We start from the raw sequence: 15,553 nt of genomic DNA on the forward strand, positions 1-15,553 counted from the left end.
ATCAAGTGGCTTGTGAAAGATTCTGGGGCCAGGGCAGACCCAGGGTCTTGATTCATACAGGCCAGTTCTCCAGCCAACCAGACCACTTGGCAGAGAGGGCTCGTGCACACACTCAGACATACAGATACACGGCATGCACATGCAAGATGGCAGCCCAGCCAAATGCGGGTGTCATGAAACAATGATGCTAAGGGCTCAAACCAGTAATAGGTTCCCCTCAGTACAGGAGGGAGCAGCCAAAGCCAAGCCTGAGATTGGCAGAGTGCAACAATTCGGTTCAGGCTGCTTTTGCAGAGTTGCAAGGGTGGGAGATGTGTTTATTCTGCCACCTGCCTGCACTTTGTGTGACTCTTCTGTAATTTATGCATCATTTATGTAGGCAGAAGCATTTTCATCCACTCTGGGAGCATTCAGACCACTCCCCCGGGCACCTGCCTCTTTAAGAGCATGAGACCGGGGTGGGGAAGCTAAGCCCTTGAACCTGGGGATGGCAACCGCAAATTGCGCACCCTGGGAGAGTGGAGACAGAGATGGAGAACTCAGGGAGGTCTGGCTTAGTGGCCTGGAATGTAAGTAGGGGAAGAGCTGCAGGACTCCAGGTGCCTCAAAGCTTCCCCCTGGGTCTCCCCCGCCTCTTCCCCAGGGCTCCTGCAAATATGCTCATCTGTTGAGCCCTTGGCTCCATCCCAGTGGATCAGTGCTTTCATCCCATGGCTCAGAGGCATCAAGTCGGCCTGTACCTTTGGAAGAAGGCCGAGGGCTTAGCTTTATGGCTTCAGAATCCGAGGCTCCACCAATCCCCAGCGCGGCCAGGGGCCAGGGCAGGGTCTCCGGGGCCCGCTGCCCAACAGCTGTTCCCTGGGTTATTTTCGTCTAGTGGGAGTCTGTCAATTCCAGGCCATTTGGACCAAAATAGCCAACAGCAGGACAATCTCTTGGTAGCTCTGTGGGGACCCCTCCCCATACAGAAGTTTCTAGAATGAGAAGGAAGGGAGTTTGGCATGGGGGTGGTGAAGAGGGAATTTTCCTGCTGGTGTCGGAGGCTGATATCAGCAGTTCTTCACTGTCCTTTCATCTCAGCCTTGGCACATTCCCGACTGCCTCCCTAGGCTATCCAAGGTGGGGTTTTGAGGGGGAGAGAGGAAAAGATAATTTTTGAACTTTGTTATTGACTTCTTGGTCCTCCCTCAAAGCTGGTGAGATATATATTACCCCTTCCCATTTCACAAATGGAGCTACCAGGTTCGGAGAGGCAGAGGCACTGGTCTGAGGCCACACAGCTTGGAAGCCAGACCTGGTGACTCCAGGCCTCAGAGCCTCAGCGGCTGGACCTGTCAGACCCGCAGCTGATCCTTGCGTGGATGCCAGTTCCATCCAGAAGTTCGGGGCCAGCATGAAAGTGCTGACTGGCCCTGGCCTTCCTTTAGGCCACAGCGGGGGCCTTGGCAACCACCTGTCTCACTCACCCTCCGGCCTAAGATGGTTCAAGTGCAGGTGGGGGAGGGAAAAGGGAAGACCAGCCACTATCTCTCTCCTTGGAATCCCGGCCAAATTCAGACCAGCAGCCCCTGGCGCGGCACCCGAGAGACTGCGGGGATTGCCCCCGGAGCAGAGTCAGAGTGACCCAGGTCCCACTCCCTTCAGCGACATGGGGTGGCGTGCAGGGAGCGTGATTTGGCACCAGGCGGGCGCGAGGGGGCGGGGCGCACGCCCGGGACACGCCTTAAGGAAACCGCTCCTGGGCTTGGTAACTGAACTTAGACGTCAAGTGCAGCGCGGCGTCTTACTTCCCGATCTCGGAAATCAGCTGCCAGGGTGGGACTGCGTTTTGGCGACGGCCACTCGGCCCCCCCTACCGCTCCTGCCTCTCCCAAGGGATTTTTCTAGCGGGTTAATTTCCTGTCCGGGGAAATCCTTTGGTGAGTCCCTCGCCCCTCCTTCCCCCCCTCCCCTCTCCGTCCCTACTGTCCGGGCTCCCCCAGTCCTTCTGCGCCGCGCTCCATAGCCCTCGCGCGCCCGGGCGCACGCCCTCCCCGCCCGGGCCGCCCTCCGGCTCCTGGCGCCCGGCAGCCAGTGCCTCACCGCGCCGCCTCGCGCCGCCCCGCGCCAGGACTCGCTCCGAGAGCCGCCTCGGTGTCGCCGCGGCCGGCGCGGGCCCCCCGGCCATGCGCCCCCGCGCCCCAGCCTGCGCCGCCGCGGCGCTCCGGCTCTGCAGCCTCCTGCTGCTGCTCGCGCCCGGGCACGCGTGCCCCGCGGGCTGCGCCTGCACCGACCCGCACACCGTGGACTGCAGCGACCGCGGGCTGCCCAGCGTGCCCGACCCCTTTCCCCTGGACGTGCGCAAGCTGCTGGTGGCCGGCAACCGCATCCAGCAGATCCCCGAGGACTTCTTCATCTTCTACGGCGACCTGGTCTACCTGGACTTCAGGAACAACTCGCTGCGCTCGCTGGAGGAGGGCACGTTCAGCGGCTCGGCCAAGCTCGTATTCCTCGACCTCAGCTACAACAACCTGACCCAGCTGGGCGCCGGCGCCTTCCGCTCGGCCGGGAGGCTGGTGAAGCTTAGTCTGGCTAACAACAACCTGGCGGGCGTGCACGAGGCCGCCTTCGAGACCCTGGAGTCGCTGCAGGTGCTGGAGCTCAACGACAACAACCTGCGCAGCCTCAGCGTGGCTGCCCTGGCCGCGCTGCCCGCGCTGCGCTCCCTGCGTCTGGACGGGAACCCCTGGCTCTGCGACTGTGACTTCGCCCACCTCTTCTCCTGGATCCAGGAAAACGCATCCAAACTGCCCAAAGGTGAGCCGGGCCGGCTGGGCTGGGGGAGGGAGGGGGCCAGGGAGAGGCCCCCCAGACCCCAGTCTGGGTGCGAGGAGCCTTGGGTTGAGTTTGGAAGAGGAGGCTTGGGGGATCCTGAACTTTTCCTGGGTCTCCGCTGAGGAAGTGGGTGGAGAGGAACACATCTGGAATTCTTTGGAGTTTCTGAACCCCGGGGCTGGACTTCTTCCCCTGTTTCTCCAGTAACTCACTTTCCCAAGTTAGGGACCTTCCCGTTCTCGGGATGCCCCGGATCATCTCCCTGGGCTTTGGGTCCTAGGACTGGTGGGTGTGGATTACTTGTAGGTCTCTGGTAAGCAGAACGCAGCCTACTGTATGGGAAAAGGCCCTATTCTCAGTACCGTGCACGGGGAGTCAGCCAGTTCCATGGGCTTTCCAGCAGCCTCCCGAGCCTAACCTGGCCTCTCAGCTTCTCAGCTCCAGTTTGCTCTTCTGTCTAATATGGGTGAGGAAGATTTCTGATGAGGAATAATGGCAGCCCATTAAAAGCCAATGATGCAGTAATGATTTGTAGTTCTCTGTGGCTTTTCAGCCAGATGTGAAAAAGCTGAACCAAAATGTAGTGGGCTGGTGCCCCCTTTGCTTTCCTGGTGCACCCTTCCAATGGCAGCATGGGCATACATACCCGCTTGGCAGACGGGAACACCAGGACAGAAGGAGTTAAGGGGCCCCATTAAGGCCCACAGGAAGGGAGCAGGGGTGGAGCTGAGAAGGAGGGGACCCCAGCATCCACAGGGATTGTACCCAGAGTGAGGTGGCAGGTGGGTGTCCTTCCCCCAAGTGGATTCCAGCCTTCCACTTGTGACCCCGTGAGCACCAGTGCCCACAGTGACCTCTCAGAGCTGAACTCTGTCTCCCACCTTGCTCCCAAGATTTCAGCAGAATTGGAACCGCAGCTGCAAGGCACACATCATCAAAGGTGACATACATGCAGATTTAGCTTCAGAATATCTTTTTTTCCCCCATTTATGGAGAAATCGAGGATGCTGTTCATCTGTGTGCTGAGCTCCTGCATTCATATCTTCATTCCCAACTGTCATCAAACACACCCCACGCTTCGGGGCGCTCACTACTCAGCAAAGGCAGGCCCCTGAGCCAGCACTTTCAGCCCAGGCTGGCTGAAATTCCGAAAACGATCTGGCCTGCAGGGTGCAGAGTCCCCACCTTTAAACTGTGTCCTCATCCACTTGTCTGGCTCCCCAGACCCTCCCCACCAGTAGACTCGGTCCTGGAGACAGGAGTGACCGGATGAAGAGCTCACGGTAGCATGGGGTGCACCTCAGTCCTGCTTGCTTCCGCCTTTCGTTTTCAGTGGGGTTGGCACCATTCACCCCTGTTGTGGGTTGGGTTGGTTTATTGGCTCCAGTTGTCTTCCAAGTGAAGGCAAGGTGTTATGAAGTCGGGAGCTGTGGGTTTGTCTCAGTTCTGCCGTGGTGGCTGTGACGTTGAACGGGCCACTTGTCCCATCTGGGCCTCAGTTTCCTCATCTCTAGAATACTTGAGTTGACCTCTAAGATCTCCAGAGAGCCCTGGATTTGGAGTCTGAAGACATGGGTTTAAGTCCTGGCCTAAAATCTGGGGGACTCTGGGTGGGTCACTCCAGTTTTTTTTTTTTTTTTTTTTTAGACAGAGTCTCGGTCTGTCACTCAGGTTAGAGTGCAGTGGCACGATCTCGGCTCACTGCAAGCTCTGCCTCCCGGATTCGAGCCATTCTCCTGCCTTAGCCTCCTGAGTAGCTGGGACTACAGGCACCCGCCACCATGCCCAACTAATTTTTTGTATTTTCAGTAGAGATGGGGTTTCACTATGTTAGCCAGATGGTCTCGATCTCCTGACCTTGTGATCCACCCACCTCGGCCTCCCAAAGTGCTGCGATTACAGACGTGAGCCACTGTGCCCGGCCGGGTCACTCCACTTTTTTAAGCTTCACCTTCCCTTTGAGTGAAATCAGGATATGGGTAATGCTGTGTAGTCCATCCGACCCAGTGGTTGTCGGGATCCAAACAAGGTGATGTGGGTGAGAGTAACAAGAGCAATCGAAGCAAAATGTTCCTCCTCCTGCTCTCTGTGATGTGGGGAAGAAACTGGACTAAGATGGGAAAGATTGGAGGAAGGATGGACAGGTTCAGAGCAAGGAGCCGTGTCCAGGGCCCTGGGAACAGGGGTTGGGGGTGTGGCTTTGTCTCAGCCAGTAGGGAGAGGATGGACGCAGCTCCAGGGTACCTCGCAGGGTGCAGTGCCACGAGCAGCTCTGATCTCACTGCCACTGTCCATGCTGTGTGGCCCGAGAGTGTCTCCTAAACTGTGAGCCAGATGCAGGGTGGGTGGTGGAGGTCCCAGCACATACCTTGAAGTGAGACCCACATTCAGGTTTGGACTCAGGTTTATAATCCTAGGCAAGTCCCTGACCTCTCCAAACCTCAGTTTCTCTGCATCTGGATTCAGAATGTGGTAACGGTGTCCTCTGCCATGCTTGCTGTGAGATTTAAATGAGATCATCTCTGTAAAGGACACTGTCTTGCTTAGCGTGCTGTAGGTGCTCAATAGGTGTTCATCGCCCCCTCCCACCTCCTCCTGCATTTGTGCTTTTTCTACTTTTCACAGAGACAGCTCAGAGCCCAGACCGGCGCCAAGCTGCTTACCTTCAAATCCTGCCTCTACTTCTTACTGATTGTGTGATCTTTTTGTACCCGTTTCCTCACCTGTAAAATGGGGCTGATACAGTACCCACCTTCTAGGCTTGTTAGGAGGGTTAAAAGGGCATTATTTATAAAGGACCGAGAACAGTGCTTGGCTTACAGTGTGTACTATATCAGTGTTTTAATTGGCGCTGTTGTTATTATCCTGTTTTGACTAAAGAAGTGATGTAGTTTGCCTTAGATCACACAGAGAGTTAAACCCAGAGCTGGGGGTGCACCAGGATCTCCTGGCTCAAAGCACCGCCTCCCTGAGGACCACCCACTTCCTGCCAGAGAAAACCAGGCTCCATTAGGGTACAAGTTCCGGGGCTTTCTAGGCAGGCCTTCTGCCTCTTCCAGGGGAGGAAATTGAAGGAAGGAGCAAAGAGGAGCCTGCCCTTGCTTTCCCTTGCCTCCCTGCCCCCTTGTCCCCCAGATAAACAAGACAGAGCCCAGAGCGTTCTCCCTGTGACCTTGTCTAGCTGTGACAGTTGCAGACATTGTACTGTCTGCCAGGTGAGCCTCCCCCTGTGGCCACAGGGCTGACGGGGAGCACTCAGCCCCAGAGCATGCAGCAGAGGGGAGGAAGAAAAGGCTGTCAAGGCCCAGTGGTACCCTCCGTCCAGGCCCTTCCATGGTCCGGGGGCTGGGGGAATCTGAGTCTGAGGACTGAGGAGGAACTGCCTTGCTGGTGGGAGGAGGGCCAACGGATGCCAGAATACCCAGCAGCCAATCAGCAAAAACCAAAACACAACAATGCAACAAACCAAAACACCCAAGATGCCCAATTAATGTTGAATTTCAGATAAATGACAAATAATATTTTAGTATAAGTAGGTCCCATGTAATATTTGGGACATATCCAAAACGTTATTTATTGTTTTTCTGAAATTTAACATGAACTGGGGATCCTGCATTTCATCTGGCAACCCTACCACCCTATCTTATGGGTACAAGCCGCCTTGTAGTTTACAAGTGCTGTCTCTTTTAATACAACAGCAGTGCCTAGCAGGTACCTTTACCTACAGCTCACCCAACAGGAAACCAAAAGAGGTACAAAGAAGTGAAGAGGTTTGCACAGGTTACATAATGGCTGAGGTGAGCTTGAATTCAAGAGTGTTGAACCCACACCCAATTCTTTCTGATACGCATAGAAAACGAGAATGAGGCCAGGCGCAGTGGCTCATGCCTGTAATCCCAACACTTTGGGAGGCCTAGGCGGGCAGACCACTTGAGGTCAGGAGTTTGAAACCAGCCTGGTCTACATGATGAGGCCCCCGTCTCTACTAAAAAAATACAAAAAAAGTTAGCTGGGAATGGTGGTGGGCACATATAATCCCAGCTACTTGGGAGGCTGAGGCAGGAGAATTGCTTGAACCTGGGAGGTGGAGGTTGCAGTGAGTGAGCCAAGATTGTGCCACTGCACTCCAGCCTGGGTGGCAGAGTGAGACTCTGTCTCAAAAAAAAAAAAAAAAAAAAAAAAAGAGGGAAAATGAGAGTATCCCCAGCACGCCCCGCCCCTGACATCACTGATCCATTTGGATGACAGTGGCCTAGTCTGGTGGTTCTCCTGTGAGACAGTGGGGTGGGTTCCAGGCAGTTTAGGACAGTGTATCACCAAAAGGACAGTGATGATCTCTTTTTTTTTTTTTTTTTGAGATAGAGTTTTACTGTTGTTGCCCAGGCTGGAGTGCAGTGGTGTAATCTCGGCTCACTGCAACCTCCGCCTCCCAGGTTCCAGCGATTCTCCTGCCTCAGCCTCCCGAGTAGCTGGGATTACAGGCATGCGTCACCACACCCGGCTAATTTTGTATTTTTAGTAGAGACGGGGTTTCACCATGTTGGTCAGGTTGGTCTCGAACTCCTGACCTCAGGTGATCGCGCCTCAGCCTCCCAAAGTGCTGGGATTACAGGCGTGAGCCATCATGCCCGGCTGATCTCTTTTTAAGTATTAGAAAGGGCTCCAGATCTGGAAGCCAAGGCAGAGCGGGAGAGTGAGGAGGGCTCAGAGGAGAACAGGAAGCAGTGCAAGGACACTGTCTTCACCTGGCAGTGATCTTCAAAGCCTTTCACGTCGTCCCATCGTCTTCTCTGCATAGCAGCCCAGCGAAGTGGGCAGGAGATAAAGACACAAAAGGAGCACCATGGTGTTTCTCAAAGTGTCACCTGAGAACCACCTGCATGAGAATCTCCAGGGGGGCTTGTGTGAAGTACAGATTGATTCACAGGCCCCTAGATCTATGACTGAATGAGGGCTTGGGGGTAGGGGGCTGAGGCCTGGGGATCTGCATTTTAGCAAGCTCCATACCTCCAGGGGATTCCTATGCATGCGAGAGCTGGGGCTTTTCGCTGGCTCTGTGGTGCAGTAACTCACTCACTGTGGGACTGTGTATAAGTTGCCTGTCTTCTGTGCCTTAGATTTTTCTCTTATAAACAAAGAGTGTAGGTAGGAAGACCATAAGGCTCCTTCCAAGTCTGAAGTTCTACAGTTTTAGGGAAGGGGAAATTGACCTGGTTTTAAAAGTTAGGAAGTCGAGGCCCCCAGGGGAGGTGACCTCCAAAGACCCCTCTGCTGGAGTTCAGGGGGCCGTAGTCTCTGTGCATTTGGGAGGGCAGAGCTCTTGGGTGCACTGGGGCTCTGGGCTCATGGGCCTGAAATGCTGTCACAGTGTGGAAGGACTTTACACATGCTGTCCCTAGCCCTGGTCCTGGGCCATAGGGAGAAAATGCCGCTGGGTTTGAGAAACCGAGGCCAGTGGGCATGAGGCTTGGTAGGGGTCATTGGACTCTGGGCTTGGCTTTGGAGGGGCACAGGGCAGCTGACACAGCCCACAGCATGCCTGGGAGTGTATCACAGGAGGGGTACTTGCAGGTGTCAAGGTGGGAGGCAGCATTCACCCAGGCACCCTCTGGCACCTCCCTTTCTAGCCGCAGCCACGTGTAGCCTGAAGGTCACAGCCTACAGCACCAGGAAAGAGATTCGAGCTGATTCTCTCGCTGTATGACCTTGATGCACGGAGGTGTAGGGAGGGCAAGGCTGGGAGGAAGGATGGACTGGGGCGGAATTAAACAGAACCACATGTCATGCCTTGGGTCTGTGGTGAACCCTGGCTCCTGGGTGGAGACAGCTTCCCAGAAAAGATCCACTAAAGAGCGTCTGGAGCATCTGAGCATTCAGGGGCTTGGGTGCCCCATGGGGCAGACCCTGAAGGCACCATCCTGTCTAGGAAGGGCATCATGGCAGGCAGGTCACATCATTTAACCCCATCAGCTTACCAGGCCTGACTTGGGACTTGCTGGGGGAGCCGCTCCCCATCTCCCTGAAGCTCCACTTCTGTTTTCTGATGTCAGACCCTATGAGGGCCTGGGTTGGTCAGAGGAATGAGGAGTTCTTGTCATACTGACAGCATAAATGGTATTTCAGCCTAAGGGACAAACCCGGTGCTTGCCTGAAGGTCACGCTGGTCCTTTCTCCCGGTGACTCTATTTCTTTTTCTTCTTTGAGAAAATAAAAGCAGCTTTATGTTCCTGTTGATAAAAATAACAGGCTCCTGTTATTAAACTGGGGAAATGCCAAAAGTATCATGAAGAAAATAAAAGGTATCCAGAATCCCCTTGCTATTAGAGTTTTGCTATATTTTATTCTAGTTGTATTCTTACATATATGTATATTTAAACGATTGATATTATTCTATACATTCACAAAATGATTTTTTTCTGTTACTGAATTGGGAGCATTTCCTGTCATTACAGTTGTCGGAGGATTTAACTTGAAATGGCCTTGAGAATAGGTCATTTTATAGATTTATGAATTGGACCCATCCCCTGTTGTTAGAAGTGTGGGTTTGTTTCCTTTTATTTTTTGTACGTAGGCAGTGCTGAGCTGAATATCCTTACACATAGAAAGTCTGTGGAAACCTCTGGTTATTTTATTTGGGGTAGAAACACAGGGTGAAAGTCTATGCTTTTTTTTATTTTTTTGAGACGGAGTCTCGCTCTGCTGCCCAGGCTGGAGTGCAGTGGTGCGATCTCAGCTCACTGCAACCTCCGCCTCCCGGGTTCAAGCTCTTCTACTGCCTCAGCCTCCACGGTAGCTGGGACTACAGGTGTCCACCACCACGCCCGGCTGATTTTTGTATTTTTAGTAGAGATGGGGTTTTACCATGTTGGCAAAGCTGATCTCGAGCACCTGACTTCAGGTAATCTGCCCACTTTGGCCTCCCAAAGTGCTGGTATTACAGGCGTGAGCCACCGAGCCCAGCCAAGTCTATCCTTTTTTTTAAACCCCTGAATGCCTTAATGGTGCCAGCTGCCTGGCACCATTAGCAGAGAGTACAGGCGCAGCCACACCTTTCCCATTGTTTGTGTTTGTTTGTTTTGAGATGGAATTTCGCTGTGTCACCCAGGCTGGAGTGCAGTGGCATGATCTCAGCTCACTGCAACCTCCACCTTCAGGTTCAAGTGATTCTCCTGCCTCAGCCTCCCAAGTAGCTGGGATGACAGGGCGCATGCCACCACACCCAGCTAATTTTTGTATTTTTAGTAGAGATGGAGTTTCACAGTGTTGGCCAGGTTTGTCTCAAACTCCTGTCCTCAGGTGATCCACCCACCTCGGCCTGGCAAAGTGCTGGGATTACAGGCGTGAGCCACCGTGCCTGGCCCCCAACATTTTTTATTCTCATTTTTAAAAAATGTTTTTCAATTTGCTGGGCAAAGCGACAACATCTCCTTATTGCTTTAATTTGCGTTATTTGCTTACCGGTCAAGTGAACATTTTGCGTGTGTTTATACCTGAGAGCGCCGTGTTCCTGGGCAGAGGCTTACTGAGGTCTCAGTTTTCATGCAAGTAAAAGCTGTCTTGCTGTTGATGAGTCGGTACATGTCCTGTGTGCCACAGTCCACTGCATGTTTAACTTGTCTCTTAGAGTTGAGTCACTGGGGTGTCACCTTTCTCACCATTATCAGTGTCCAGGAGCCAGGTGCCAGCTCTTATGGGCACTGTGGTCTGGCTTTCTGGTGCCAAGCCAACTGCAAGCTTCACCTAAGGCAGCCTCACTGAGGGGTCTGCCTTAGTTGCTCCCTGGAGAGCTCCCACAGGGTCATCCTACTCTGGCCTCAAAAACCAGATCTTTCTGAAAATGTTCCACTCATCCAGTTACTCTATCAATGAACTCAAAGGGACCCCTTTTTGCTGAACAACATAAGACAGTGGACAGATAGCCCCAGGGGAACCCAGGAGGGGATTTGGTTTGGAGAGGACAGTATCACCAGTAGGTACAGCAGGCAAGTTCCAGCCGACTCAGTTACCCAAAGTGTTAAGCCCTTTAAGCCAAGTGGCTGTGTGGTTCCTGCTGTCCTAGCGTCTTGTGGTCTGGAACATGGTTTGCAGGGATGAGGTGCTTGCCCGGCCTTATCAACCTTCGGGTTGGTGCGGGCTGTGAAAATGCATCAGGGCCAGGCGTGGTGGCTCAAGCCTGTAATCCCAGCACTTTGGGAGGCCGAGGCGGGCGGATCACCTGAAGTCAGGAGTTCAAGACCAGCCTGGCCAAGATGGTGAGACCCCATCTCTACTAAAAGTACAAAAAACTAGCCGGGCACAGTGGCACACACCTGTAATCCCAGCTACTTGGGAGGCTGAGGCAGGAGAATCGCTTGAACCTGGGAGTCGGAGGTTGCAGTGAGCCGAGATCGTGCTACTGCACTCCAGCCTGGGCGACTGAGTGAGATTCTGTCTCAAAAAACAAACAAACAAAAAAACAAAAGCATCAGGACGTCCAGCCTGCTGCTGTCAGCCGCACCCTGCGTAGGAGACTAGGAGGGTCTCAGTGGGGCTGTGGGAATGAGCGAGCCAAGGAATGCACATTCCTAAGCGTCATCCAGGGACAGGCCCAAATCACTGGCCTTTGTTTTTGTTTTCAGCAAATACCCCTCGGTGACTTCAGTCAGCAAAGCATATCTGGATTGCCTTCAGCCAAGGCAGGGCCCAGAATGCACGTTCTCAGGTTTTCTTTCCGAGATTGGGTTGTTGTGATCTTGGTCAAATCCCTGGTAGCCTCCTGCTATGCAGGAGGGAGGGAGCGGCTACTCTGCCCCCATCTGCGGGAGTGGTGCTAGGAGGGGAGAGGAGTCCTGGAGAGGCGCTGTGATGTTCTTCCCTCCTCTGCTAGGCACAGCGGGCGTGGCTGATGGACAGAGTTCAGGATGCCGAGGCCACAGGTCTCAGTTTAACCCCAGCTGAATTGGACAGCTTTGCTTATCAATTCACAGAAACAGAAACCAGCGTCATCTGGAGTAAGCAAATAGGAGAGTTACCCTTAAAGACGCAGGTTTGGCCGGGAGCCCTTGGTCCTCAACAGTCAAGCCCCAGGAAGTCGTGGGAGCAGAACTGAGGCACAGGAAACACAGCACCCCCTTTCCTCGCTGATATACTTGTCTCTGCTTCTCATACTGTTTTTTCTTTCTTTGTTCCTCTTTTCTCTTCTTCTTTCTTTCTTCTTTTCTTTTTTCTTTCTTCCTTTATTTCCTTTCGTTTCTTTTCCCCTCCCTCCCTCTCTCTCTTTTCTTTCTCTCTCTCCTTCTTTCTTTTCTTTCTTCTTTCTTTCCCCCTTCCCCTTCCCCTCCCTCCTTCCTTCCTTTCTTCCCTCCCTCCCTCCTCTTTCTTTTTCTTTCTTTCTTTCTTTCTTTCTTTTTCTTTCTTTCTTTCTTTCTTTCTTTCTCTTTCTTTCTTTCCTTCCTTCCTTCCTTCCTTCCTTCCTTCCTTCCTTCCTTCCTTCCTTCCTCTTTCTCTCTTTCCTCCCTTTCCCCCTTCCTTCCTCTCCCCTCCCCCTCTCTTCTGTCTTTTGACAGAGTCTTGCACTGTTGCCCAGGCTGGAGTACAGTGGCACAATCTCGGCTCACTGTAACCTCTGCCTCTCAGGTTCAAGCGATTCTCGTGCCTCAACCTCCTGAGTAGCTGGGATTACAGGTGTGTACACTACCACACCCAGCTTTTTTTTGTATTTTTAGTAGAGACGGGGTTTTGTCACATTGGCCAGGCTGGTCTCAAACTCCTGGCCTCAAGTAAAGTATCCCCCTTAGCCTCCCAAAGTGCTGGGATTACAGGCCTGAGCCACTGTGCCCAGCCTCATGCTGTTTTCTTATTTTCTCTTTGTGTATTGATGGGCTTTCTCTGTTTTCCTATCCGTATGGCAAAGAATATGTACTGTGGTTACCATGGGTCTGGGGCAGGGCTGGGCAGCCACCCCCAGGCGTCCATGACTGTCTGTGCTTCCATTGAGCTCTCTGATGGCAGATAAGTCCCCTGATGTTCCTGGTCCTCAGTGTCCCCTGGTCAAATGTAGGTGATAGCGTCTCTCCTTTGACCTCAAATGATAGTCATATAAAGAAGCTTTTGAGCGATTTCCTCCATCACCACGTATAGAAGCTGTTATTATTTTGTCTTTGTTTAAAGCATAGAAATGTGGCCAAATAGACCAGATACGTATACAGACTTACAAAACCCACTGAACTAAGGAATTGCCTGTCAAATCCCAAACGTATGACAACCCACGCAGACAGCAGGATCTGGGAAAGCACGTCCTCCCCGCGGCTCTCGCACTTCGGAGGCTGCCAATCAAGAGTCCCCTGGCGTCCCATCTTCTCCATCCTCCCAGCTGGATATGTGGTAAATGTCAAGGTCAGGTAGTCAGGACCTCGAGGGAGCTATGGGCCATTCAAGATGAAGGGGCAGCTTCTCAAAGGCCAATAGAAACCGAACAGACAGGACCGTGGTCCCAATCATGGCTCCAACGTTAGCTCCCGGTGGGATCTAAGAGTCACGTGCTTCTCTCGGCTTCACCCTTCTCATCTCCCAGAGAGTGGATTTTCCCAGATAAGGAGTGAAGGAGTGAGACCTCAGATGCCCCTGGGTCCGCTGGGTGAGGTTAGCAGGAGAAGCAGCCGGTTGGAGTCAGCAGAGAATATAGGTATATAAACAATTCAGAGAGGGCTGGGTGCGGTGGGATCATGCCTGTAATCCCAGCACTTTGGGAGGCCGAGGCGGGCAGATCACCTGAGGTCAGAAGATTGAGACCAGCCTGGCTAACACGGTGAAACCCCATCTCTACTAAGAATACAAAAAAAAAAAAAAAAAAAAAAAAAAAAAAAGCCAGGCATGGTGGCAGACGTCTGTAGTCCCAGCTACTCGGGAGACTGAGGCAGGAGAATGGTGTGAACCCAGGAGGCAGAGCTTGCAGTGAGCCGAGATCACGCCAGTGCACTCCAGCCTGGGCGACAAAGCGAGACTGTCTCAAAAACAAACAAACAAACAAACACTTTGAATGCTGGCTGAACTCCAAAACGTGTTCCTCCCACTGGCCACCAGTGGTAGGTGACCAAAAAGGCCCCTGTTCGTTCTGATGTAAGCTGAGCTGGGGCCTCTTGTGCCAGCCTCCTGCAGGGCACAGGATGAAAGAGTCTGAGGCTCCCAGCAAAGGTCCCCTGGGTGGGTTCCTGTGGCAATGTCCCACCACCCCAGGATATCTCTTTCAAATCAGGAGGTGCAAGAGTATGTTCCTGTCTTCATATGAAAAAATACCTTCCTCTGTGCGTTATTGGAAAGAATAGCATTGCTTTTTCATAAGACCCCAATGAGATGATGTGTGCTTTTAGATGTTACCATCATAAGTGATCATCTACATCAGAAGTGAAAGTTGAGGTGGTCGCCTGGAGGGGACAGAGGGCTTAGAGCCGAGGGTCAGGACATCCTTGTTGACTTGACAGGTCACCTAACTTCCCTGGGTGTTTGTTCCCTTGCCTGTCATCCTGAGGGTTGTCAAGAGGATCGAGGAAACACAGATGTGAAAAATCTTTAGAAGAGAATGGAGGAGCGCTTGCAAATGAGGAGGGCTCGTGTTAGCCCAGTAAAATGACAGTGGTTTATAGACCGTTCCTCATCTCCCCTTCCAAGTCACATGGCAAGCCACAGAATAACAACAGGGCAGCCAGACAAGGAGAGAGGGTGATGGTCCAGGCCACAAGAACTGCTTGCTGATGGGAAACCCCGGCTCCAGCGTTCATTTGTGTGTGCACGAGTCAGAGGGAGGAGGCGGTGAGGGGGTGAGGAACCCTCTTGGCCAGTGCCTCTTGCCTTCTTGGCCAGGGAGCAGCAAGGCTGGGGAAGCAAGCGGGGGCAGGTATGGGAGCCCCGAGGTCAGGGGAAAGAAGTAAGTTCCCTAGAAAACTGACCAGAGGGATAGATAGACAGCCTAGTGTCAATAGTGATTTTCTCTGGGTGAAAAGGTGGTTTTATTTTATTTTATTTTTTAAAATAATTAATAGACTTTGGCTGGGTACGGTGGCTCACACCTGTAACCCCAGCACTTTGGGAGGCTGAGGTGGGCAGATCACCTGAGGTCAGGAGATCGAGAGCAGCCTGGCTAACATGGTGAAACCCCATCTCTACTAAAAATACAAAAAAAAAAAAAAAAAAAAAATTAGCTGGGCGTGGTAGCATGCACCTGTAGTTCCAGCTGCTGGGGAGGCTGAGGTGGCAGAATGGCGTGAACCCGGGAGGCGGAGCTTGCAGTGAGCTGAGATTGCGCCACTGCACTCCAGCCTGGGTAACAGAGCAAGATTCTGTCTCAAAATACATAAATAAATAAATAAATAAATAAATAAATAAATAAATAAGCCCGGCGTGGTGGTGGGTGCCTGTAGTCCCAGCTACTCGGGAGGCTGAGGCAGAAGAATAGCGTGAACCCGGGAGGTGGAGCTTGCAGTGAGCTGAGATCGCGCCACTGCATTCCAGCCTGGGTGACAGAGCTAGACTCCGTCTCAAAAAACAAACAAACAAACACAAAAATGAGCCGGGCATGGTGGCGCACACCTGTAATCCCAGCTGCTAGGGAGGCTGAGGCAGGACAATTGCTTGAACCCAGGAATTGGAAGTGGCAGTGAGCCAAGATCGCACCACTGCACTCCAGACTGGGAAATAGAGCGAGACTCCATCTCAAAACAAACAAACAAAAAACCCCCCAAAAAACAAAAAAACCCAAAAATTA

General features: G+C 52.7%; 1 protein-coding gene across 2 annotated transcripts in view; it reads left to right on the forward strand.

Moving 5' to 3' along the window:
* The first annotated feature begins 1,759 nt into the window (after window positions 1–1,759).
* LOC105473195 (leucine rich repeat containing 38) overlaps window positions 1,760–15,553 on the forward strand; it is a 72,253-nt gene continuing 58,459 nt past the window's right edge. Inside the window, exon 1 of one of the 2 annotated variants that reach the window (XM_011726854.2) lies at window positions 1,760–2,796. In XM_011726854.2, coding sequence (XP_011725156.1) covers window positions 2,166–2,796 — 631 coding nt within the window. In that variant the 5' untranslated portion in view covers window positions 1,760–2,165. The remainder of the gene's footprint in view (window positions 2,797–15,553) is intronic. The other variant, XM_071100452.1, reaches the window with a different exon arrangement.

This window comes from Macaca nemestrina, chromosome 1 (genome assembly GCF_043159975.1).
Source record: "Macaca nemestrina isolate mMacNem1 chromosome 1, mMacNem.hap1, whole genome shotgun sequence".
Taxonomy (NCBI): Eukaryota; Metazoa; Chordata; class Mammalia; order Primates; family Cercopithecidae; genus Macaca; species Macaca nemestrina.